The sequence below is a fragment of the Haliotis rubra genome, unplaced genomic scaffold (assembly GCF_003918875.1).
Source record: "Haliotis rubra isolate DU_JTF1 unplaced genomic scaffold, ASM391887v1 Scf11, whole genome shotgun sequence".
In the NCBI taxonomy this organism is placed as follows: domain Eukaryota; kingdom Metazoa; phylum Mollusca; class Gastropoda; order Lepetellida; family Haliotidae; genus Haliotis; species Haliotis rubra.
In genome coordinates, this window is record NW_025765003.1 from 2,049,013 (window position 1) to 2,074,021 (window position 25,009).

General features: G+C 40.3%; 1 protein-coding gene across 1 annotated transcript; it reads right to left on the bottom strand.

Moving 5' to 3' along the window:
- On the bottom strand, positions 1–25,009 carry LOC124284372 (ubiquitin carboxyl-terminal hydrolase 10-like). Its single transcript, XM_046720463.1, has 14 exons — positions 24,928–25,009; positions 19,795–19,890; positions 19,306–19,342; positions 17,125–17,984; positions 9,816–9,907; positions 8,541–8,650; positions 7,721–7,764; positions 7,040–7,143; positions 6,100–6,196; positions 5,810–5,928; positions 4,856–5,074; positions 4,095–4,239; positions 3,459–3,524; positions 1–2,911 (listed from the first exon to the last, which is right to left on the bottom strand). Exons 4-14 carry the CDS (start codon positions 17,786–17,788, stop codon positions 2,724–2,726), a joined length of 1,848 nt encoding a protein of 615 aa, XP_046576419.1. The 5' UTR covers positions 17,789–17,984; positions 19,306–19,342; positions 19,795–19,890; positions 24,928–25,009; the 3' UTR covers positions 1–2,723.

The window sequence follows — 25,009 nt, forward strand, 5'->3', positions numbered from 1 at the left end:
GAAAGAAGATACCTTTATTCAGCTGGAAAAATGTAAACACTCAAAGATCACAACAGGTACAATAGTTATGAATACACAATGCCATTTAGAAAGTGGTCAAATGGACTAATAGTTTACTTTCAACAAATCAATAATGCAAAAAGAAAATGTTTATTTGTCTAATCTAGCAACACATATTTGTCATGTTGGTCGGCTTTAATTTTTTCATGTTAATCTTCTTTAATACTGTATTTTGAGTTAGTTCAGTTTGTTCACAATATTTGTTTATTTCACTATATGAATGAACTAAATATTTTATCTTGAGCAACATGGCATAACAGTGATGAGATAGCAAGGGTAACAATAATGTAGTGCTTTTGGCACTTATACCCTTTGTGCTATGGAAATACAGTAATATACATGGCCATATTATCATTAAAATAAATAGAGGTCTTAATTCACTGTTACACACATTTATCAAGGACCCTTGCAAATTGGGTCAAAGTCCTTACTTAGTTCAAAGTTTTGAATTTTTGGAAGTTCTTATTTCCTAAATTCTGAGGCATTTTAACATTGTTTTCAGAACAAAGATGTAAAAATAACCATTAACCCCTTCTATTTGTTACTTGTCATGTTAACAGTGCATGAAAAATTACCTTTACAAACCTATATTACTATTAATGATGGTTAACATAAACTGGGAATTTGAAATTCCAACTTGGGTATATTTAATGCCTTTTCCTGCAGATTATCTGTCTCTGACAAATATACATGTCTCTGAGCAGCTATAGATATATCCCTGCAGAATCGCCATACAGCTCAGTAATGGCACAAGCAAGTAAGCTGTACCATGAATGCTAAATACAAATCCACCCCTACCGGTAGCTCTACCTATTGCAAGTGGTAACAGAATGTTAGTGAAAAATAAACCCAAATGTGGCACTCAGACTCACTCACATGCAGTTAGATACAGTGTTCGTAGTGTCCCGGAGAGTCCACTAGCGTCACTTGAAGTCAGGTCATAAGGTGGGTTGTTTGTAGTGGTAAGACCACTCTCTGTACATTGAAGCGATACACATATTTCAGTAGCGACAGGCATTCTTAATCAGCCATGATCAGAAAACTATTCTTTCAACTCAGGCACCAAAGCATCCTTCACTGAAGCGGTTAATGGCAGTTTAATAAATTGACCATCTTACCGAAGTCACATCTTAAAATTAGACTCTGAGCATTGATCTGACAAACACACATGGCAGCGCTTTAGGGAAAAATTCCAAGAAGCCAATCTCAGGGATGGCAACAGGAAAAACTATTTTCAGCTGAAAACTTAATATAGTGTCATCGAATGGGGGTTTCAGGGGGATCAATTTGAAATCCACGGATCAGCTGAAAATTGACATCCCTGCAATCAGTATTAATGCTTCGACTTTCTCATGCAGCAAAAGAATTCCAAAATACATATTAGATTAATGAATCTAAAAAACATACAGGGGCAGTTCCAAATGGAAATAATAAAGGTATGTCATCATACTGAAGTGGATACTTCACACACCCTGTTGTTTCTAGCACTATGGCATCTACATCAAAAAAAGAGTAATACTTGAGAAATATTAGTTTTCTATGCCAGTATTTGATAATTCATAATCGAGGCGGTGATTTTAAAGATTTGTTTAAGAGAGCTGAAGTCTTATTGGCATAAGAACTCATGCACCATTCCCTTAGATTTGGTGGTCACAGTTTACAGGAGATTGCTAAAACTGACATATGACTTGGGTTTAATAAACATTAACCATTACAGATTATGTTAAGTTGATTGAAAACTTTACTTAGCAACAGTAATGCCAGTACCCTGAAGGTTGTTCTGTTTGTTTCAGAACTTATAAAAAACATTAACTTGGAGATTCTATTTCTAGAATGAAACAATGATAAAGAGTAGTTTCGTGGATGAGTTATCTCCCCCTAGCACACACATGTAATACTTAATGATATAAATCAACATAGTTGTCAAGAATGACAACAGGCAAATTTCATGATTGAAATTACATTGTATATTATGAAATTATTATGTTAGTATCAGCTGCTCAATCACGTCCATGAAATGCAAAGACAATCTTTGTTTTTTCTCCATCTTTGGAAACATGTTCAAAGCATCCCCAGATATTAATGCTGGCTGTGCTTACCAAGCAGAAGCATCAGTTCACAGAGTTCATAGGTCGTAAAGGTCTTCAATGGACCTAAAGGCTGAAGACGAGTTTCAGCAGCCCAGACAATTTGAAGTACGCCGGCTGATAAAATTAGCGTACGAGTTCCATTATCAAATGTTCACTCTGGATTTTCTGGAGTCCATAAGCACCTAAGGGACTAGCGTTAAATAATATCCAGAACAAGTTCTCCAATGTCAACAGTCACTTCGATATCAGCTCCATGCTGTCCAGATGCACGTGTTCAAGATGTCACAATTGTTATAGTTATAAGTCAGTTCGTCATACACACGGTAAACTTTCCATAATGCTAGATAAAAAGAGTAAAATATCTACAAGTGTGGTCTCACACAAAGTCGAGTTGAGAGAGATCACATTCACCAATGCAGGGCAGATGAAAACACTCCCCAAAAAGAGAATGAATTAGATTCGGTCTTTGACAAAATCTTGCGGCAATCGTTGGTCAAACAAACATGATCCATTGTCCAATGCCTGTAGTAGAGACAAACATCCAAACTGAATCTCTATGAAAGACGAATGTGTTTAAGAGAGGTCTGTGCGACGGTAGTAAAGCAGGTACGGCATTCTTGGTGCTATGTATTTGAGCACGCTGCCGACTTGGACTGGCTGTATACGTGCGTCGTCAATGTGCACCCAGCTGCTGATGCCTGGGTGAAACACGTCTGTTGTGTAGTGGCCGCCGGTGGAGTTCTTACCGTGGTGAAACACAACTGCAAGCAGAGACACAATGATGTAAATATGAGTGGTTGGTTGGTTTGTTGTTTAATGGTGCACTCAGCAATATTCCAGCTATATGGCAGCCGTCTGTAAATAATCATGTCTGGACCAGACAATCCAGTGAACAACAGCATGAGCATCGTTCTACGCAATTGTGATATGATGACATGTGTCAACCAGGTCAGCGAGCCTGACCACCCGATCCCGATAGTCAAGCCTCCTACGACAAGCTTGGGTTACTGAAGACCTATTCTAACCTGGATCTTCATGGGTAGTAAACATAAGTGAGTGAGTGAGTGAGTTTAGTTTTAGTTTTATCCCGCTTTTGCAATATTGCAATGGGCTTCACACATTGTACCAATGTGGGGAATCAAACCCGGTCTTTGGCGTGACGAGTCAACACTTTAACCACTAGGCTACCCCACCGACCCCCTCTTGGGAGAAAACTAATGAAAACATGGATGGCTTAATCAGGATTGACTTATCATTTATAAGATAGACAAAACAAATTATAACTGAAGAAATAAGGCTCCAACTGACCTGCAAACAGCTTGTAGGACCGATGTGTATGCTGGATCTTGGCCTTGGCTGTTGATGACAACAGATCTGTTGAAATACAAAATATAGGAGTGAGTGAGTCCTCCATTATCCTGCACCAAGTTGCCAGCTTTCAGAAGTGATGCCACTATCTCCATCTCTCCTTTGCACACAATTACTTATGAGTATAATCTGACTTGCAGTGATATGTTATTGAAGGGTCTGGGACATTCAGTATACCAGAATGTAGGCACTGTCCACTGGCAAATCAAAGATGGAATTTTGATAACATTTCAGTATATCAACATGATAAGTTAATGATATACAGGTATAGTTTCCAGCTTGGGAAACCTATAGCTGGAGAGTCATAATTGGAACAAATAGATTCAAATCCATGTCTGCAAAACAAGCTGTCAATGACTTTGAATGGATCAATCTGACCTTGTTTGTCAGTAGTTCAATGCTATGCTCATTAATATTCTGGTGATATGACAGCAGCTAGTAAATAATCAAACAACAATCCACACCATCGGGGTACGTTGACATGCCAAGAACCATGTGAATGTGTCTGATCACTCAGTCACCTTGTACAACAGGCATCGGTTGCTGGGAGCCATTTCCAAACCCTGAATATTTTACCTTTAGTGATGTTTAGGTCAACATCAAAGTCAATTTTCTTCAACAGCTTCTGACTCCCTCCTGCCTTGTCGAAGACAAAGCACTTAAGATGGAGGATGAGGATGGGCGGAAGTTCTTCCAGGCTGATCTTCTTCACCACCTCCACCTGGGGACACAAAGAGTCAGGTTGAACCCATTTAACATCCCCTTTAATGTAAGTCATGGCTGGCACACTGAACACTTCCCTTTAATGTAAGTCGTAATCACAACCTCCACCTGTGGGTATGAACACACTGAACAGACTGAACACCCCTTATAATTCAAGTCAGTATGCTGAACGCAGAGTATAATGGAAAATCAGTTGAACACACCAAAGACACATCTAATATGTGTCATGGTCTGACTGAACACCCCCTTTAATGGAAGTCATAGGCAGGCAGAGTAAACCTGACAACCTTTATAAGGTAGAACTTTCATAAGTGTTTAAAAAGGAAGAGAGATGAACAGATAGGAAGATAGAGAGAATGATGGAACATCTGAAACTGAAATGCAAGAAATGGACTGAGTGAGTGAGTGAGTTGGGTTTTATTCCAGCAATATCACTTAGGGGGACACCAGAAATGGGCTTCACACATTGTGCCCATGTGGGGAATCGAACCCAGGTACTCAGCGTGATGAGCGAACGCCTTAACCACTAGGCTACCCCACCGCCCCACGGAATTCAAGAAAGGAAGTAGGAGTTTGCAAGATGAAGAAGTAGAGATAGGTGGGTAGACACATACCTCCTGATTAGTCTTTGAGCACTGGTATCCCTGTACCGCCTCCTTGGTGACCAGTCCCTCCAGGGCGTCCCTCACGGTCCAGATCTTCTCATCCTGGATGTCCAGCTTCAGGGTGAAAAATGGCTCTAGTGTGGCTGACTCTTTGGACGCAGCCTTGTACACTGCAGAGCGGATGTGTCCCGCAAATATGTCAGCAATTGGAGTCTTGGCAAAGGCAGCCTACAGAAATAACAAGAAGTTCACAATGGCTCTATATACAAAATCAGTTAAAATTAATCTAAATCTGGTGAGAACATTCCTAAAACGACTTCCACTCAGTTACAGCGGTACACTACAGTATAGTACTAATTAGCTGTATCTCATTAGTTGGAGGTCTGGACCAACCAACCAACAGTTTCAACTGCCCTTGTATGTGAAGATATCGGTGTAGCTTTCAGTGGATTCTGTGTATAAATATAGGGGTGTAGGAAATTAGGTTTCACCCCATGTGTGAAGATAAGGCTGTTTTAATTGACCTTATATGTGGTTGGTTGGTTTGTTGTTTAACATCGCACTCAGGAATATTCCACCTATATGTCGGCACCTAATTGAGACTGGACAAGAAAATCCAGTGACCAACAGCATGAGCATCGATCTATGCACTTGGGATACGATGACATGTGTGAACCAAGTCAGTGAGCCTGCCCACCTGATCCCATTAGTTGCCTCTTACGACAGGAATGAAGACAGGAATGTTTCAGTTAGCAATATGTCTGAAGAATATATTTATCAACTGACCCCATGTCTGAGGATGGTGGTGTTTCCAAAGCACCCTGGGCATGATAGGGGTGAGGGGGACTAGGTTTTAACCACTATGTATTCGACGATGAGGTGGTTTCAAATGAGTGTGAGGATGGGGTTTGCTTCCACCACCCTGTGTATGATGACAGCGAAGTAAACTACGCTTCAACTCACCCTTCTTGTGAGGATGCTCTTCTTCTTCGGTCCAACTTGCTGCCAGGAGTCCTCCTCGTCCTCACTTCCTTCCTCATCATCCACGTAGCCATTCTCCTGCACATCCTCTGTCTCCCGTTCTACAAACACGCATACAGCCTCCAGTAAATATATTTCGGACCAGCCTTGAATGACCTGAAGCTCTTTTGCATTTACATGTCTTTACTTGACTAATTAGATAATTTCTTTGTTGTTTCATGCTAAGTCAGCAAAGCCTTGACACACACTCACATCAAAGGGAGGTAACTCACCCCCTCCACTGGCCAGGTTTATGGTAGCAGACATTTCCTCATGAAGTCCATCCAGGATACAGTTAAGAAACTCCTCTGCATCCTCCTGTTTTCCGAGCTGCAACAGGGAGAAACATTAGTCAGTTTGGCTTGGCGCAAGTCATGTCACATAAAGGGGAGATAACTCGCACTGTGACCTGCACCTGGCAGACAGTGCACAGCCAAGCTAAAGAACTGAAGCTTCACCCCAAATCCTGTATCAAGTTCAGGCAACCCAAGGGACAAGTAAGGCCTAAGTTTGAATTGTGGGTCTGCTGCAGAAAAGGGGAGATGATACAGATGGTAACCTGTGAAAAGTGCACCTTGAGAAGCATAGCTGAACAACTACCCCAAGAATCCTGTTTCAGACACAGGCAACACAAAGGACAAGTGATGTCATTCCTTGAATTATGGGTCTGCTGAAGCAAAGGGGAAATAACTCTGACTGGAGACCTATGAAGAGAGAACCTTGGAGAACCTGAACCTACCAATGAGCAAGTGAGTGAGTTTAGTTTTACACCACACTCAGCAATATTCCAGCTATATGGCGGCGGTATGTAAATAATCGAGTCTGGACCAGACAATCCAGTGGTCAACAACATGAGCATCGATCTACGCAATTGGGAACCGATGACATGTGTCAACCAAGTCAGCGAGTCTGACCACCCGATTTCATTAGTCGCCTCTTATGACAAGCATGGGTTACTGAAGATCAATATTCTAACCCGGATCTTCACGGGTGGAACCTACCAATGAACCCAGCTAACCAGTCATGTCATACCTTGAATGATGAGTTTGCTACATTAAAGGGGAGATAACACTGATGGCACCCTATGGAGAGAGCACCTTAAGAAGCAGAGCTTCACACACCCCAAGACTCAGGCTGTATCAGGCTCAGCAACCAAGCCAACCAATGTCTTACCTTGAATGATGGGTTAGCCTCTATAACCTGCAGCATCTGGTAGACATTGTTTGGCTCAAAAGGTGACCCTGGGATGAGTTCTGGAACCTTCTTTCCCCCACGGGCTGCAAATATAATCCATGTTAATAGTGATGAGGGTGTCGTGACACGCTATCAACCAGTTCACAGAGCCTGGACTGACTGACTGAGTTTGGTTTACGTCGCTTTTAGTAATACTCCAGCAACATCACGGCGGGGAACACCAGAAATGGGTCACAGAGCCTTGACCCGTTGCTTGTTTGCAGTATCAAAAATGGGTGACTGAGCATGGTTTAATGCCAATTTTAGCAGCATTCCAGCAATATCACACCTGGAGGAAACCAGGAAGGGGCTTTACACTTTGTACCCATATCGGGAATTAAACATGGTTCCTTGACATTACAAGGAAATGGTTTAACCAGTGGGCTACACCTCTACCCCTAGTACAACCAGGAAAACCTGGTATGCACAGTGACTGCATTGTGTTCTGTGAATGTGAGGCCACTCTTGCTGCTTATCTGAAAAGATATTTTTCAGCTTGTATTTTACCTGTACATTTACTCAGAATGACCATTGTTTTTTTAACCAATATATACTACTGACAGGAAGTGAAGAACACACGACACCTTCATGTTACTATAGTCAATCTGTCAGTTACACTACCTTGTGGACGTGTCCAAGGTGAAAACTTCTTGGAAAACGCAATTCTGAAAGCAACAAATTTAGCAACATTACACTTTGAGTTCCTGACAAACGATAAATAAATGGATTAAATAATCGTATCCAGAAATGTTGTAACATATCGATGTTATCATTGAGTTCAAATTAATGATTGACAGCATATGCAATGACATATGTTCATGTCCCACCCCACCCAATCCACAAATAACAACAAAAACCAACACTCAAGCCCTATTAACTTACAGTTCTAAACATTTGAGTGAGTGGGTGGGTGAGAGTGAGCGAAATTAACAATATTCCAGCAATATCACAGTGTGGAACACCAGAGATGTGCATCACATGTTACCCCGCAATCCTTCAACATTTGACTGACTGACTTTAGTATTACGCCGCTTTTAGCAATATTCCAGCAATATCACGGCAGGGGACACCAGAAATGGGCTTCACACATTGTGCCCATGTTGGGAATCGAACCCGGGTGTTCGGCATGACAAGCCAACGCTTTAACCACTAGGCTACCCCACCGACCCACATTTGAAAGGACATTTCTGAACATATAAGTTGAACATATAACCTATATTTCCAGTGAGTGAGTTTAGTTTTATGCCGCTTTTAGCAAAATATTCCAGCAATATCACACCAGAAATGGGCTTCACAGATTGTACCCCTGTGGGGAATCGAACCCAGGATGAGTGAACAACAAGGCTACCCTTGCATTTGTAATCTGTTAATACTTTTTTACCCTAGTGAAACATTTGAACACACCAACTGTGCCACAGCTGAAAAATCTCTTTCTACTCACAAGCTGTCAAGAATCGGAGTTGAACTGGGACCTCTGATCAGGGGAGAGAACTCACACAGCTTCCTCATCAGTTGGAAGAAGGGAGGGCATGCAACAAGTGCTTGTAGTGTCTGGGCAGGTTCAGGAAGTTGACAAACAGCAAGTGATCATGACAGTATCAAAAACTATCTTGAGTCACTAGACAAAAGGGTGAGTACTGCGGCCCATAAAACAGTGATGATAATGTAAGATATCTTGTTCAAACTAAAATCTTCGGTCTACTCTATTTGCACTACAGACCCATTTCATTTGACAAGATTCAAAACATTTTGATAGTTGTATTGATCAATTATTTTCTTATGCCTTTATGCCATGTGTAAAAAAATAAATCACTTATCATCTGGATTTTGCGACAGTAAGCAATATTCCAGCTACATCACAGTAAAATTATACATATTTATCCTATCCTCTAATACACTGTCTTCTAAATCAAGAGTGCAGTGTTGGGGAATCTTTGTACAGCATACTTCTATATTATGACCCGTGAAGATCCGGGTTACAATTGATCTTCAGCAACCCATGCTTGTCGCAAGATAATCGAGTGGTCTAGCTCGCTGACTTTGTCGACACGTCATTGTATCCCAAAAGCGCAGATCATGCTGTTGATCACTGGATTGTCTAATACAGACCTGATTATTTACAAAGTGCCACCACAGTGTGGGCTTAAATGACACAGAGTGAGTGAGTGAGTTTAGTTTTACGCCGCACCCAGCAATATTCCAGCTATATGGCGGCGGTCTGTAAATAATCGAGTCTGGACCAGACAATCCAGTGATCAACAGCATGAACATCGATCTGCGCAATTGGGAACCGATGACATGTGTCAACCAAGTCAGCGAGCCTGACCACCCGATCCCGTTAGTCGCCTCTTACGACAAGCATAGTCGCCTTTTATGGCAAGCACATGGGTTTCTGAAGACCTATTCTACCCCAGATCTTCACGGGTCTAAATGAAAACTTCATAGAAAACTTCTTTAGTATAATATGTGTGTTCTTAGTTTCACCCGACTCAGCAGTATTCAAGCTACATGACAGCATCCAGACAATCACTGAGTCTAGACCAGGACTACCGCGTGATTAATATAATCATGATAATGAACAACAATACATGTTTGGGTACAACGACACACCTTTGACTACATCACCAAGTCAACCGCCCTCCATTAGTTGCCTTTTATCAGCAGCATAGGTGGAATCCCCAAGAATATATTTTTTATAGATTGTTGCCAAGGATACAGCATTAATATAGCACCAGTTTCCTCGGTTGATGAGGCCTCGTGGTTGCAGTGCCACAGAGACGTGGTTTATTTTCAGTGTCTTCAACATGCCTGTAACATAAAAACATAATAACATCAATAACATTGCAACACTGTAACAAATATTCTTGAATGATCAGATAAGAGATTTTGTTGCTGCATTAGAATCTATCCATGAAATAAACAAAATATGATTATGAATAAACAATGCCATTTAGAAAGAGGTCGGAATGTAACATATGCTATATTTGGAATACAGTTCCTGATTAATGTACATATTCTAGTACACATTTAGGAAATGAATCATCTCAGCCACTGCAGCTTCAACAAAAATGGAAGTCTGACCACTGATAGACTACACCATATACTTTGAGCACCACTCAGACGAGTGGAAATTGCATAGCTTGCATACGGGACTCACTAAAACTCAAACTGGGTTGTATGTAATCATAAACTTTTCTCCCAAGTATGCTGAGACTGCAGATTGTGACCTCATCGTTTCAAAATAACGTCCAATGACGGGGAATCTACTGACCAAGTGTTGATCACAGGTCTTAATTGTTTGCTACTTGTTCTGACGCTGCTGAGCAGTAGTGAGTGAGTATGGTTTTACGCCGCTTTTAGCAATATTCCAGCAATATCACAGCCGGGGACACCAGAAATGGGCTTCACACATTGTACCCATGTGGGGAACGAACCCGGGTCTTCGGCGCGACAAGTGGACGCTTTAACCACTAGGCTACCCCGTCGCCCTTGCTGAGCAGTAAACAGTGGCCTAGACTTTATGAAATACCATTAAATGAGATTTGACTGAAAAACAATCAGAGCGTATTTTCTAATACATGATCACTTGTGATTGCTGAACTTGCTGGTTTCAGCCAATTATCCTTCTGTAACGAACATGGCTACAGGTTGTAAAATTGTTCACTTATGGTGCAGAGACTGCTGAGCTGTCAACAGTGACTTAAACTTTTAAAATAGCATCCAATGAGATCTGACTAAAAACCAATGAGTATATTTTCTGATATTAATAGAATCAACAGGCTAAAATGAAAATATGTTATCATTTAAGTTTCAATTCATGTTTATCCCATATATTTGGTCATTGTAACGCCACAGTTTGATGGCTGTCTGTACATAATTGAGTCTGGAGCAGACCAATCTAGTGTTTTGACATTATGAATATGAACATCGATCCACACAATTGGGATACAAGGACATTCAATTAACCAAATCAGTGAGTTTTGGGGGACCAAATCTACATCGTTTCCCCTTATAACAAGTGAGAATGAATAAGTAAGTGTTTTACATCATTTTGAGCCATATCACAACAGGCAATAAAAGAAATCAAACCCAGGCCTTTGGCATGATGAGCAAATGTTTTAACCACAACTTCTCATCCTTTTGACACTTACTGATACATATCACATACAAAGAATTCCTAATATGTGAGATATGAACCTGTTATCATGGTTATGGTCAAGCTGAAAGCCACTGTTCAACATCTTCACTGATAACCAATTAGATCTACAAGTAAGTGTCACTAGTTCTTCAACAATTTTACTACTTTTAAGACTAATAAGCTTGGAAAACTAGGAAAATCACTGTCAATTCTAGTAGCCTTAATTATGAACAATGACAAACTTAACATTCATAATTTGAGTTTGGCTAAGCAACTAGTGCTACTTTCCTCTCAACAACTGTTACAAGATACTAAATAGTTTACCTGGAGTCAGCCAAGTAGAATATTTGCAATGCCTCCTCTTTGGGCTCGGTCCCTCATGTGGTTTGCTCACATGGCGACGTTTTGTCCTGCGAATCCCTGGCATGGTGAGTTTTACTGAGACTGGTACTGGGTTATGATACTGACAGCGGTACGGTCATGCTTTATATACCAACTCTTCCATTGTTATTTAACTAGTTGTCCCCTCCCTAGTTGGCAGATTCAGCTGACATAGCAGTGTGACGTCACTGTTCATAAATACTCTCCAGTAATACAGGACTTACTAAAACTCAAACTGGTTTGTATATAACAGTAAACTTTTCTCCTATGTATGCTGAGACTGCAGATTGTGACCTCATCGTTTCAAAATAACGTCCAATGACGGGGTATCTACTGAACAAATGTTGATCACCAGATCTTAATTGTTTGCTATTTGTTCTGACGCTGCTGAGCAGTAAACAGTGCCCTAGACTTTATGAAATAGCATTAAATGAGATTTGACTGAACAACAATGAGAGCGTATTTTCTTATACGTGATCACTTGTGATTGCTGAACTTGCTGGTTTCAGCCAATTATCCTTCTGGAACGAACATGGCTACAGGTTGTAAAATTGTTCACTTATTGTGCGGAGACTGCTGAGCTGTCAACAGTGACTTAAACTTTTAAAATAACGTCCAATGAGATCTGACTAAAAACCAATGAGTATATTTTCTGATATTAATAGAATCAACAGGCTAAAATGAAAATATGTTATCAATTAAGTTTCAATTCATGTTTATCCCATATATTTGGTCATTGTAACGCCACAGTTTGATGGCTGTCTGTACATAATTGAGTCTGGAGCAGACAATCCAGTGTTTTGACATTATGAACATTGATCCACACAATTGGGATACAAGGACATTCAATTAACCAAATCAGTGAGTTTTGGGGGACCAAATCTACATCGTTTCCCCTTATAACAAGTGAGAATCAATAAGTAATTGTTTTATGCCATTTTGAGCCATATCACAACGGGCAATACAAGAAATCAAACCCAGGCCTTAGGCATGATGAGCAAATGTTTTAACCACAACTTCTCATCCTTTTGACACTTACTGATACATATCACATACAATGAATTCCTAATATGTGAGATATGAACCTGTTATCATGGTTATGGTCAAGCTGAAAGTCACTGCTCAGAATCTTCACTGATAACCAATTAGGTCTACAAGTAAGCGTCACTAATTCTTCAACAATTTTACTACTATCAGACCAATAAACTGTTACAAGATACTAAGTAGCTTCCATGGAGTCAGCCAAGTAGAATATTTGCAATGCCTCCTCTCAACAACTTTACAAGATACTAAATAGCTCGGTCCCTCATGTGAATATTTGCAATCACATGGCTCGGTCCCTCATGTGGTTTGTCACATGGCGGCGCTTTTGTCCTAAATCCCTGGCATGGTGAGTTTTACTGAGACTGGTACAGGGTTATGATACTGACAGCGGTACGGTCATGCTTTATATACCAACTCTTCCATTGTTATTTAACTAGTTGTCCCCTCCAGTTGGCAGATTCAGCTGACATAGCAGTGTGATGTCACTGTTCAAAAATACTCTCCAGTAATACAGGACTTACTAAAACTCAAACTTGTTTGTATATAACAGTAAACGTTTCTCCTATGTATGCTGAGACTGCAGATTGTGACCTCATCGTTTCAAAATATCGGCGAATGATGGGGGACATACTGAACCATTGTGGAACTTTCTGTATGTCGTAATTGTTTGCTATTTGTGCTGAGCTGTAAACAGTGACCTAGATGACTTACTAAATAGGATTAAAAGAGATTTGACTGAAAACTGACGAGAGTGTATATTCTGATACATGATCACTTGTGATTGCTGGGCAAGTCATTGATCTTTCTGGAACGAACATGGTTACAGGTTGTAAAATTGTTCACTTATTGTGCAGAGACTGCTGAGCTGTCAACAGTGACCTAAACTTTTAAAATAATGTCCAATGAGATTTGGCTGAAAATCAATGAGTATATTTTCTGATACATGATCACTTGTAATTGCTGAACTTGCCGATTTTCTTGCTGAAAAGTCAGCATACCAAAGGAGTGACCTCATCCATCCCTAAATAACATCATGTGACCTTGAAATGAGGTTGTGTACTGCAAACTGATTGGACTATAGCTGATCCTACGTCCCTATCCATGAGCTATATATTGTGCTGAGGTAAGTACTGGCCTCATCTTACCTAAATAACATCCAATCATCTTGAACAGATCTCAGTGTATAAACACTGATTGGACTATAGCTGATCCTACGTCCCTATCCATGAGCTATATATTGTGCTGAGGTAAGGACTGGCCTCATCTTACCTAAATAACATCCAATCACCTTGAACTGATCTTAGTATTCTAAACACTGACTGGACTATAACTGATTGTATGTTCTAGTATTTCTGCTAAACACAGTGCTGAGGTAAGAAATGACCTCATGTTTTCTAACAATAACATCCAATCGTATTGGAACTAATCTCAGTACACTGAACACTGACTGGACTATAACAGATCATATGTTCTGTTAATTTCTGCTGTATATCGTGCTGAGGTAAGAAATGACCTCATGTTTTCTAACAATAACATCCAATTGTCTTGGAACAATCTCAGTAAACTTAACACTGACTGGACTATAACAGATCATATGTTGTTTTATTTATGCTACACACTATGCCGAGGTAAGAGTGAGTGAATTTGATTTTACAATATTCCAGCAATATCATGGTGTGGTAAGAAAATACCACACCTTTGCCAAACAACATCTAATCATCCAGAATAACTAACATCTAATCATCCAGAAATACTACCCATGGTCTATAGTAAAACAAATCAGATGTTATTTTCTGGTCTATATTTTGTGCTGAGGTAAGGAAATGACTTCATCTTTCCCAAATATCATCCAACAGTATGGGCCTATGTCTACAAAAGGAGAACTGATTGGCTGACATGAATCGCTGGTCAACAACACTGAGTTGCTGTATATGCTGATATTGCATTTAGTGACCTCATCATACCAAATAGCCAAATACTTTCTTTGGGGGTACTAACAAGCTATGAACATTAATGAATAAGTCTAGGGTTCAAGCAAGAGGTTGTTGCTAGCCAGCTGATACTGCATTGACGATGACTGAGTTCAGTCAGCCAATGATCTTGTACTATTTTCTGTGTGACATCTACAGAGCCTCATGATTCATGAAATGGGCATTTGACTGGTACTGCATTCAGTACAGTGAAGGTAGGTAAGTACATGTACTTGCTCCAAAAATAGCTGAAGATTTGGATAAACTTATGCATGTGTAAACGATTATGTTCAGAAAAGGTAGTAAGTGCTGAGGATGAGAAAAAAGATCAACTAGCCTAATTTCAACACAAAATAGTCCCAATATTGGTTTACTAGCCAGTTTTGTAAAGATAATTTGCATGATTATTGTTGAAGAATAATGACAATTATTATGGATATACAACTTCTTTTATTCTGTGGAGGCGACGTTTCGACATAGGTTCTAATGTCGTTGTCAAGCAAGAGACCTATGTCGAAACGTTGCCTCCACAGAATAAAAGAAGTTGTATATCCATAATAACTGTCATTATTCTTCATCAACTCAACTTTTAAAATGCCCATCAAAGAAGTCATGATTATTGTTGTATATCATATTTACTGAATAACATTACTTTCATTATCAGATTTCAGATACAACCAGGAAATATGACTGACTGACTGACTGAGTGAGTTTGGTTTTACGCCGCTTTTAGCAATATTCCAGCAACATCACGGCGGGGGACAGACCAGAAATGGGCTTCACACATTGCACCCATGTGGGGATTCGAACCCGGGTCTTTGGCGTGACGAGCCAACGCTTTAACCATTAGGCTACCCCACCGCCCCTTCTGCCTATTGAACTAAGGTAGAGTATATTTCTAGACTTTAAACACATTTTATTCATTGTCAGTATTCAACATCTGCAATGTTGTCTTGACTGGAATTAATTCAGCTTTGAGTTTCTTTACAATGCAACAGTGCTCATCAGGCTTTTCCATAATGACTTCATGTTAAAAGTTTTTACAATCTAACATATACTTCCATACAGTTTCAAATTAACAACAAACTGTAACCATCTCTTCTTTTTGGAATTTTCCTCACCTAGCAGTTTCAAATACTATTTTTCACTAGTCACATGATTGCGATTATTGAGCTCTGGTGAGCAGTTATGGGAAGTTTTCACAGTGACAATGTAGACAGCATTCTTCAAAAGTCTAGTCTATACTAAAGGAGACAGAGTATTATTCTCAGAGCTAACAGAATATTTTAAGGACCGAAATGACTTTCTCCTGAAATTTGTTTCACATAAAGACCAGACTTTTACATTGTGATTCTATTTTTTAATAAACATAGATCACCTAAAAATACATAATGAATACCTCCCATGTTTCCATGACATGTCATAAAGAACTTTCAAAGTGCGAATGATTTTAAAAACTATTATGGTCCTACTTGATGGTGTAACTCTTTCTGAATACCCAAAAATCATGCTCGTTCTGCCCAATAAATATACAAAATTACAAGACATTCAGTTGACAACTACAGTATTCAACACCTACACCTGAAACAGGCTTGACAGATTGTATCCATGTAGGGAATCAAACCCAAGTCTGTAACCACTAGAAAAACTCCACTGCCCCAATCATCATACAATGGATAGTTAAAATGTCACAAAGTTCTCCTATTCCAAATAATTCAGTTCACAAATAATGAAAAGCTACTGGCAAACACTGCTTAGCATCTGCAGATATTCTTAAGTGAAATCTTTTAATGCCATAGTAAAAAATATTTGAGGTGTACAATCATACAGGACCAGAATGATCACGAGCATCAATACCATTTATTGGGGCGACGGCCTGCAATCAGCCAAGTCATTGAGTCCGATAACCCCATCCTTGTAATTATGACCCCATTCCACAAAACAGTTGTGGTGCAAAGATTACTGCAACTCCTATACTTTAAAATAGACTTGAGCTGATCATAGCACTAAGATTGTTTTGTTGAACAGGGCTGGCTGGCTGTCTGAGTATGGTTTTACGCCGTTTTTAGCAATATTCCAGCAATATCACGGCGGGGGACACCAGAAATGGGCTTCACAAGTTGTACCCATGTGGGGAATCGAACCTGGGCCTTCGTCGTGACGAGCGAACGCTTTAACCACTAGGCTACCCCACCGCCCCTTGTTGAACAGGGCTGTACTCTTAAGACATTTACAGTAATTACAATGAGTGAGTTGAGTTTTATGCCGCTCTTGGCAATATTCCAGCAATATCATAACAAGGGGCACCAGAAATGGGCTTCACACATTGTATCCATGTTGGGAATCGAACCTGGGTCTTCACTGTGACAAGCGACCACTTTAGTTTAAACACTGGGCTACCCCATCGCCCTGGACAATTAATTTACAGAGCACTGGAGATATATTCTTCCCCTGAATAACCTGACAGTCATGATACTGTAGTATTTTCTTACCTCCCAGCTGTACGGCAGCAGAATCCTCTGCCACTGGTACTGGCTGTTTAGTGGTTTCCTCCGCCTTCGTCTCCGGTGCTTGAGTTGGCTGTGGGCTCGGTTCCCGTTTGGTATCATCTACATACGTGACGATGGCTGAACTTCCTTTAAACAGCCCTGCCCAAGATTTGGGCTTGGGAGGGGAGGTGGGCTGTGGTACTGGGATGGAGTCCTGCTTTACTGGAAGATTTGGGTCATTTGGAACACTGGCATCAGGAGAAGCGTTGGTGTTAGTATCCTTGGTTGCACTACTGTTAACTGAAATATTTTCTACTTGCTGTCCTAGATTGTTGACAATGCTAGAAGTCCTGTCAGGAGGGCCACTGTTTTTACTGGACTGAGGGCTAAGAGTCTGATCTGGATTTGGACCATGTTCAGTTTGACTATGTTGAATCAGCTCGGTCGATGTTGACACTGGGACCTCAGACCCGGGATCACTGTACACAAAGTCAAACTCGGCTGGGGGACTCGACACTGCATCCCTTTTGGCTTGAGGAACATTTTCGGGGCTCACTTGAACAAGTTCATACACTTGGGAACTGACAACAGGACCATTGCACAGCACAGTTCCAGGAGGGGAGGTAACTATGTGGCCTCCTTCATTCTGAGTATAGATGGTCTCCATTGGCACTGGAACAGGCTGAGGATGGTATGGTGGCCCCAGGGCGATTCCATTGACGATGGGGGCCACAGGGTAGGGGTGACCACAGCTGGGACTGTGGGGACTGGGTACATGCCAGGATACTGTGGAACAAAGATCGGGGTGCCACGGATGGGAGGGACTGCATCCACAGGGATGTAGCCTGGCTGAATGTCAGCATCTACAACACAGAACAATATCATGCACTGGGTTACCCTTACACCAGACCAACTAGTGGGTTTCAAAGACTGAACAATGCAAGACAGTATAGTTTTACACACTGTTTTCAGCAATAATCCAGGAAAATCATGGCAGGGGACACCAGAAAAGGGCTTCACACATTGTACCCATGTGGGAAATCAAACCCCTGGCTGCAATTTAGGCATGGAGTAAGATGAAGGAATACAGTCCACATTTCTTTTGCCTGATTTCATTACAAACATTCAAAATATTAAAAGTGAGTAAGTGAGTTCAGTTTTACGCCACTCAGCAATATTCCAGCAATATGGCGGAGGTCTGTAAATAATCGAGTCAGACTAGACAATCCAGTGATCAACAGCATAAGCATCAATCTACACAATGGGGATACGATGACGTGTGAACCAAGTCAGAGAGTCTGACCACCCAATCCCCTTAGTCACTTCTTACAACTAGCATGGGTTACTGACGATCAATTCTAACCTGAATCTTCTTGGGTATTAAAAGTAGATTCAATATATCTGATTATGGTCTTTCACTTGGAAGGTCATGATAAAAACTTCAAATAATTCTCTCACAAAAAGCCCCAATAAAATGATTTCAAATAATAAGTTTTGACTTAAAGCGATGGTGTATCACTGTTTATGACCAGTAGTCTCAAGTCTAACACAAATATGTACATGAATGCTGCACTGATGAAACCCAACCACTTACACCCTAAATGTTCAGAATATTCTTGACCACATCCGTGGTGTAGTGGTTAGAGCATCCGCCCGGAGAGCGGAAGGTCGCGGGTTCGATCCCCGACCGCGTCACACCAAAAGACGTTAAAAAATGGTACTTGTTGGTCCCTGTCTGGCGCTCGGCATTAATAGGTACAAGGACTGGTCGGCTCGGAGTCAGTATAATGTGTCTGAGTGGGGTATTCATGCTTCACTGCGGCATGGTATCTCAGTGGGCTAGCACTGTAAAACCAGCTTTAAGTCTGGGCTAGTACAAGCAGCCGCACATACACATACACACGCATGCACGTCGTCATATGAGCGAAATATTCTCAAGCACGACGCTAAACCCAATTTCACCTCACCTCAGAATATTCTTAGCGTAATAGAAGTGTCAGCTGTACATAATTTGTGACAATTTTAATTCAAATCTTCAAATAGAGACACACAGGACTGTCAATGTACATTATTTGCAGTCATTTCTCAAGTAAAATATATAAAGGATGCAATATTTTGCTTTCAGGAGAATACTGAACTTTTGCATCTGCGCTCAAACATTCAAACAAGCACATGTTGCCTTACCTTCAGGAAAGTTTGGGTCGGGACCATTCCAAGGAAACTGAAGAAAAAACATGTCACTATCAAAATATTACATAGGGCAATGTGACCACAACTTCACACGACTATCATGGGACTGTAACTGCTTTGAGGGTCCAGAACATACTGATGTTGAAATATAACACGATTACAGCCTGTGCCAAAACTAGTCTGAATATGGATCTTAGCATTTTTTTCATGAGAGTTTAATGGCCTTCTTACAAGAATCTGTCTTACTGGTGATGAAAAATGAAGACAGTATACTCATTCAGTCATTATCTTTCATGTGCAGACTTTGTATTTGAAACTCTATGACATCCTTTTTTAAGCAATACATTTTACTTGTCTAAATTAAAAAATGTAAACAAAAAAACTCTCAACATTTCTGATGCTTACCAAAGCAGTTATCACAACTGTTTTGTTCATACTAAACAAGAATGAAGAGTTTTAGAACAGCCTGTCTTAGCTACTGACCTCTACCCTCTTGGCTCCATCAGCACCATGGAGAATCTTGTAGACTCTCTCAAACGTAGCATCATCAAGGCCACTGAAATCTCCAAAGCTTACACTCTGAAAGAACAAATGTAATTGTTGTAACACTGAATGAGTGAATGAGTGAGTAAGTTTGGTTTTGTGTCGCTTTAAACATGTTAAACAGTATTTCAGTTATAACAAAGTGAACATGATCATGTAGATGTGGGCAAACAAATGGACTCGACTCCCTAGCAATGTTGTGGGAAGGTATTTACACCTACGTGTTCCCGCCACCTGTACTTCTTCTGAGGACCTCACGGCAGATCGCCCAGACGAAGAACCTCAAACTGATTTTGGTGGCCTCCTACTGGCAGTCAAGAACATGGTTGCCTGACCTGATAAGACTAGACAGTTTGCGGCACGGAAGGGATTTTCAGTGACCAAGGCTACTCATCCCCAAGTGGCAGAATATTTATGTCCTCTGAGAGCGTCCAGACACCTAAAGGTTCAACGCTGGCTATTTATTTGGCAGCTATAAGTTCGGAAAACAGGGGTTGAAGTTTACCAAGGCTCCAGAACTCATCGCTCTGCTGAGATCCTTTAGATTAAAGACCAGCAGAAGTTTGAAGCGCCAGCATGGGACTTATACATAGTCCTTCAACATCTTACCAGCGACACTCCAGTAATATCAGTTTGGGAAAACCAGAAATGGGCTTCACAAATTGTACCCATGTAGGGAATCAAATCCACATCTTTGGCCTGACTGACTAGTGAAGGCCTTAACCACTAGGCTACTCCATCTCCTTGATGTAGGAGGAAAGCTTGAAGTGATGAAAGTTTCAGTTGGTTCTGCCACCAATCATAAGTGGAAAATCAGTATTGAACCCAAATCTCCCGATTAAATTGTGGCAATGTGTCATAAAGCAGTGACTGATCATGATATGATTGTGTACTTGTTCTGGTTTTTGGTGGTCCATTAACATGATTAAGTACTTGTGGTTAGGTGGAATAAGACTGACAAAAGAGAGTGAGTGAGTGAGTGGGTGAGTGGTTGAGTGAGTGAGTGAGTGAGTGAGGTTTTGTCGCTTTTAGCAATATTCCTGTAATATCACGACTGGAGACACCAGAAATGGTCTTCACACATTGCACCCATGTGAGGAATTGAACCTGAATCTTTGGTGTAATGAGCAAATGGTTTAACCACTAGGCTACCCTACTGCCCCAGATTCGAAAAATATATGAATCTAATGATTCTGTAAGACTATGTTTTAACATCAGGTTTACGACGAAGGTCACTGAATTTTGTGCCTAGTATTTGTACACATAATAATCAATCTCTCAATGGAAGTCAAAGTATATGTTCATTTGGATTTCAGTCCATGATCAGATGATCCTGGAAATATTGGTCTCCACAGCATACAACTGTACCAAGACCACTTGGACACCAAAGTTCTCAATGGGTGAGAAAAGGTACCAATCACGACAAAATAAAAGGCAAATTATCATGCATGTTGGCGCGTGTATAAAAGTCATGGTAGGTTAATGTGGTGGTGGAGGAATTGGGTTTAACGTCTCGCTTGAGAATATTTTGCTCATATGATGACGTGCATGCGTGTGTATGTGTATGTGGGGCTGCTTGTACTAGCCCAGACTGAAGCTGGTTTTATAGTGCTAGCCCACTGAGATACCATGCTGTGAACACCGAATACCCAGTGTCAGACACAAATTTGCTGACTCGATAGAAAAAAGCCTTGTTGTACCCATTTATGCTGAGCGCCAGGCAGGGACCATGGGTTACCATGTTTTAATGTCTTTTGGTATGGCTGTCAGTGATCAATAAAAGGCAAATTATCATGTATGTTGGCTCTAACCACTACACCATGGAGGCGGTCGGTAGGTTAATGGTTCTAGTAAATTGGATTGTTTATTTATCTTTAAAGTCACAGTGTTTGTCAAGGCAGCATGTAAATAATGGTGTCAGGCCGGGAAAGCCACATTTCAATTACATGGCTGTAGCCGGTAAAGCCACATTTCCAATAGATTAATTAATTAATGGATTACCGTAACCGGTAAAAGACTGTTCATACGCTAAACGCCAAAAGAAATGTTTCCCTCCTACCATCAATGAATTACTTACATACAAAAATATGTTAGAAGGTATTAGTTTACAAGAAAACTTAACAACACAGCTTTATGCAAATCACGAACCAAATTCTCAAACGCATTCATATTTAGGTGAACTGCATCTTTTCAGAAGAGTTAAATTGTCCTATTTTCGACCATGCCGAAATAGACCAATAACAGTGATTTAGATGTCCAAATGAAAGGTTGAAATAAAATTCTGCTTAAGACAGAGATAAACCATTTAAAGTCACCATTTTTCAATTATTAAAACAAGAAACAACTGTTGTAGAGTGTGTAAAATTGTAAAAGAATCATTCCTTTGAAGTCAGTCTTTTAAAACATTTTCGTCTGATGTGCATTAGTGAAAACAAGTACAACGTGTCTTTGATGTTGTGAAAAAATGTTTAGGAACATCGAGAATGATCTTTGTCAACAATGCTGTTGCCAATGCCCTCGGATGCCACCACATCACGGTTATAAGACCTATTCAACGCTACAGACAGACTGGGGTCACCGTAGATAGACCAAGAAGTGGACGTCCACGCATCACAATGTAGTAGAAAGTTTTCAAAAGATAAGTACACATGGCAACAAACTAAACTATTATCATGATTATTATGTTTTTCAGATTAAGATTTATATTTATTTTAATGTGATAATATTATATGTTATAATTGTATAGTATATTGTGCTAATTATAGAAATAAAACATGTCTTGGTTTGTTAAATTCAGTAACCTGTTTGAATTACTAAGCATGTTTTTACAGCATAGCCGGGAGACCCACATTCCATATTCACACAACCATAACTATTGCCGGGAGAGCCACATCAATTTTGGCTATCTGTTTCGGAAATGTGGCTCTCCCAGCCTGTAACCTATATAATCATGTTTGCATAAACCAGTGGTTGATATCTATCCCATGCCGTTATGGTGTGATAACATGAAAGGAACAAGGTCAGCAAGCAACGCAATAAAATTGACTATTTTCACTCTAATGGGCCTAGATCACTGATAAATTGATTGGTATGTTAGATTGAAATTATTCATATCAGCGAAATGCATTTTGGACAAGGAACTACTAATTACAGAACAGATATCTGTTATTAGCATATTTGATACTAATTTTGTATTCTTTTGGTTAACACTAATCACATAGTGATTTTGTTGTAATTTCACATGATTACGTTGTGTTGTCTCTCTGCCTTTTTTTATCAAGAACAACAAACAATACAGTGTGTCAGTGTTAGGCTGGCTATATTCTATGCAAGACTGTAGTTGAATGAGGAAAGATTACAATATATTGATGAACAACTTCTTTATTACAGTGAGGTGAGGTGAAATTGGGTTTAACGTCATGCTTGAGAATATTTCGCTCATATGACGACGTGCATGCGTGTGTATGTGTATGTGCGGCTGCTTGTACTAGCCCAGACTTAAGCTGGTTTTATAGTGCTAGCCCACTGAGATACCATGCTGCAGTGAAGCATGAATACCCCACTCAGACACATTATACCGACTCCGAGCCGACTAGTCCTTGTTGTACCCATTAATGCCGAGCGCCAGGCAGGGACTAACAAGTACCATATGTTAACGTCTTTTGGTATGACGCGGTCGGGGATTGAACCCGCGACCTTCCGCTCTCCGGACGGACGCTCTAACCACTACACCACGGAGGCGGTCTTTTATTACAGTGAGAGTGGTGTTAGAGGATACACCGAAACATCACCCACTGTAATAAAGTAGTTGATATTCCATATATTGTTATCCTTCCTTACTACTCCAACTTCAAAATGCCTCTCAAACAAGTTGTAGTTGAGTGAGTTGGTATTTTAGCAGCTTCCAGTTATATCATAGCTTCATGCAGGTGTCAGATGTTTACCAAATGGGACACTGATAATAAAAGTGATATGGTGCTGACAAACCTCAAAATATAATTGATGGGAACAGGATTTGAACCAACGGAAAGAGTTCCTTCCATTCCCCCAACCCTAAACCTAACTCTAAACCTAACCCTAAACCTAAGTTATGGACTTTTAGTCATTTTTGTGAGTTCTCTAGTAATTGTTGTGTTAAGTTTTGTTAATAATTTTAGCATATAGTAATTAATTTATAAATATTATTCGGGATGGGGGAACGGGAGGAACTCTTACCGAACCAACAATCATAGATTTCAGGTGTGACCAAGGAAGCACAGCAAATTGCGGCACCTTAATGGTCTTGAACACCAGTGTTGACTGTTCCTCAATGTATTTGGAATATAAACATGGGATCTCTTTTGACAGCTCAGTTGGAAGTATTGGAATACTTATTTGAGGAAATATGGTAACTTTGTAAGAGTGTGCTGGGGGCCTGCTCTAACCCATGAGTACATTGCTGTGGCCGGATGTTGTTTTGCTGTATCAATGCTACAAAATGAAGTGAGAATATCTGTTAAATATCTCATGCTACTTCTATCTGGCACAACTTCTCAGGAAAAAATTAAAAGGAAGTAATTACTTTGACTTGATACCACGTAAATGTACATGTGTGAAACATTGCAAGTTGTTTCGAAAATATGACCATATTTACGCATGGAAAGTGGGACAAAATGTTCATGTACACATTATAAAATAACAGTCTTAACGACTAACAGTATGGTACATGCCTACACCGTCTCTTAAAAAATATTGCACCATCTTGAGAAATAATGAAATTTACCTACTCACTTGAGACAATATATTTTCAAATCGTTCAAGCGAAACGTGGAACAGAAGTTTTGTACATGGAAATGAGCATTGTTAAGTGCAAATGTGTTAAGCATGAGCGTAAACATGTTTTCTTTCCTGTGTGAATTGGCCTAAGGTCAGGGGCATTGCATTGCAGTCCAGACAGACGACCCAAACTGGCTTCGACCCGAACGTGCCGGTACCTTCTCACTTCCATACACGTTGAGAACAATGTCATGGAGACGTGTAATCAGATGTCTAACAGATCATTCGTGTTGACGGTGTACGAATTGCATTGTTTACCTGATCTGATAACTCCATCTTGTTGAAAACATTTGCTCAATCATCCTATCAACTCATGCTTCGTCGCCATATTGGGGTCCTG

What these genes read in the sequence shown, in the direction of transcription:
- LOC124284372 (XM_046720463.1), bottom strand. Translation starts at nt 17,788, where the DNA reads ATGGAGACCATCTATACTCAGAATGAAGGAGGCCACATAGTTACCTCC. An exon ending in AAACCTGGCCAGTGGAGGGG is followed by an intron (nt 5,929 to 6,099) that starts GTGAGTTACCTC and finishes GCGTGTTTGTAG; the next exon opens with AACGGGAGACAGAGGATGTG. An exon ending in TGACCTAAACATCACTAAAG is followed by an intron (nt 3,525 to 4,094) that starts GTAAAATATTCA and finishes GTATTTCAACAG; the next exon opens with ATCTGTTGTCATCAACAGCC.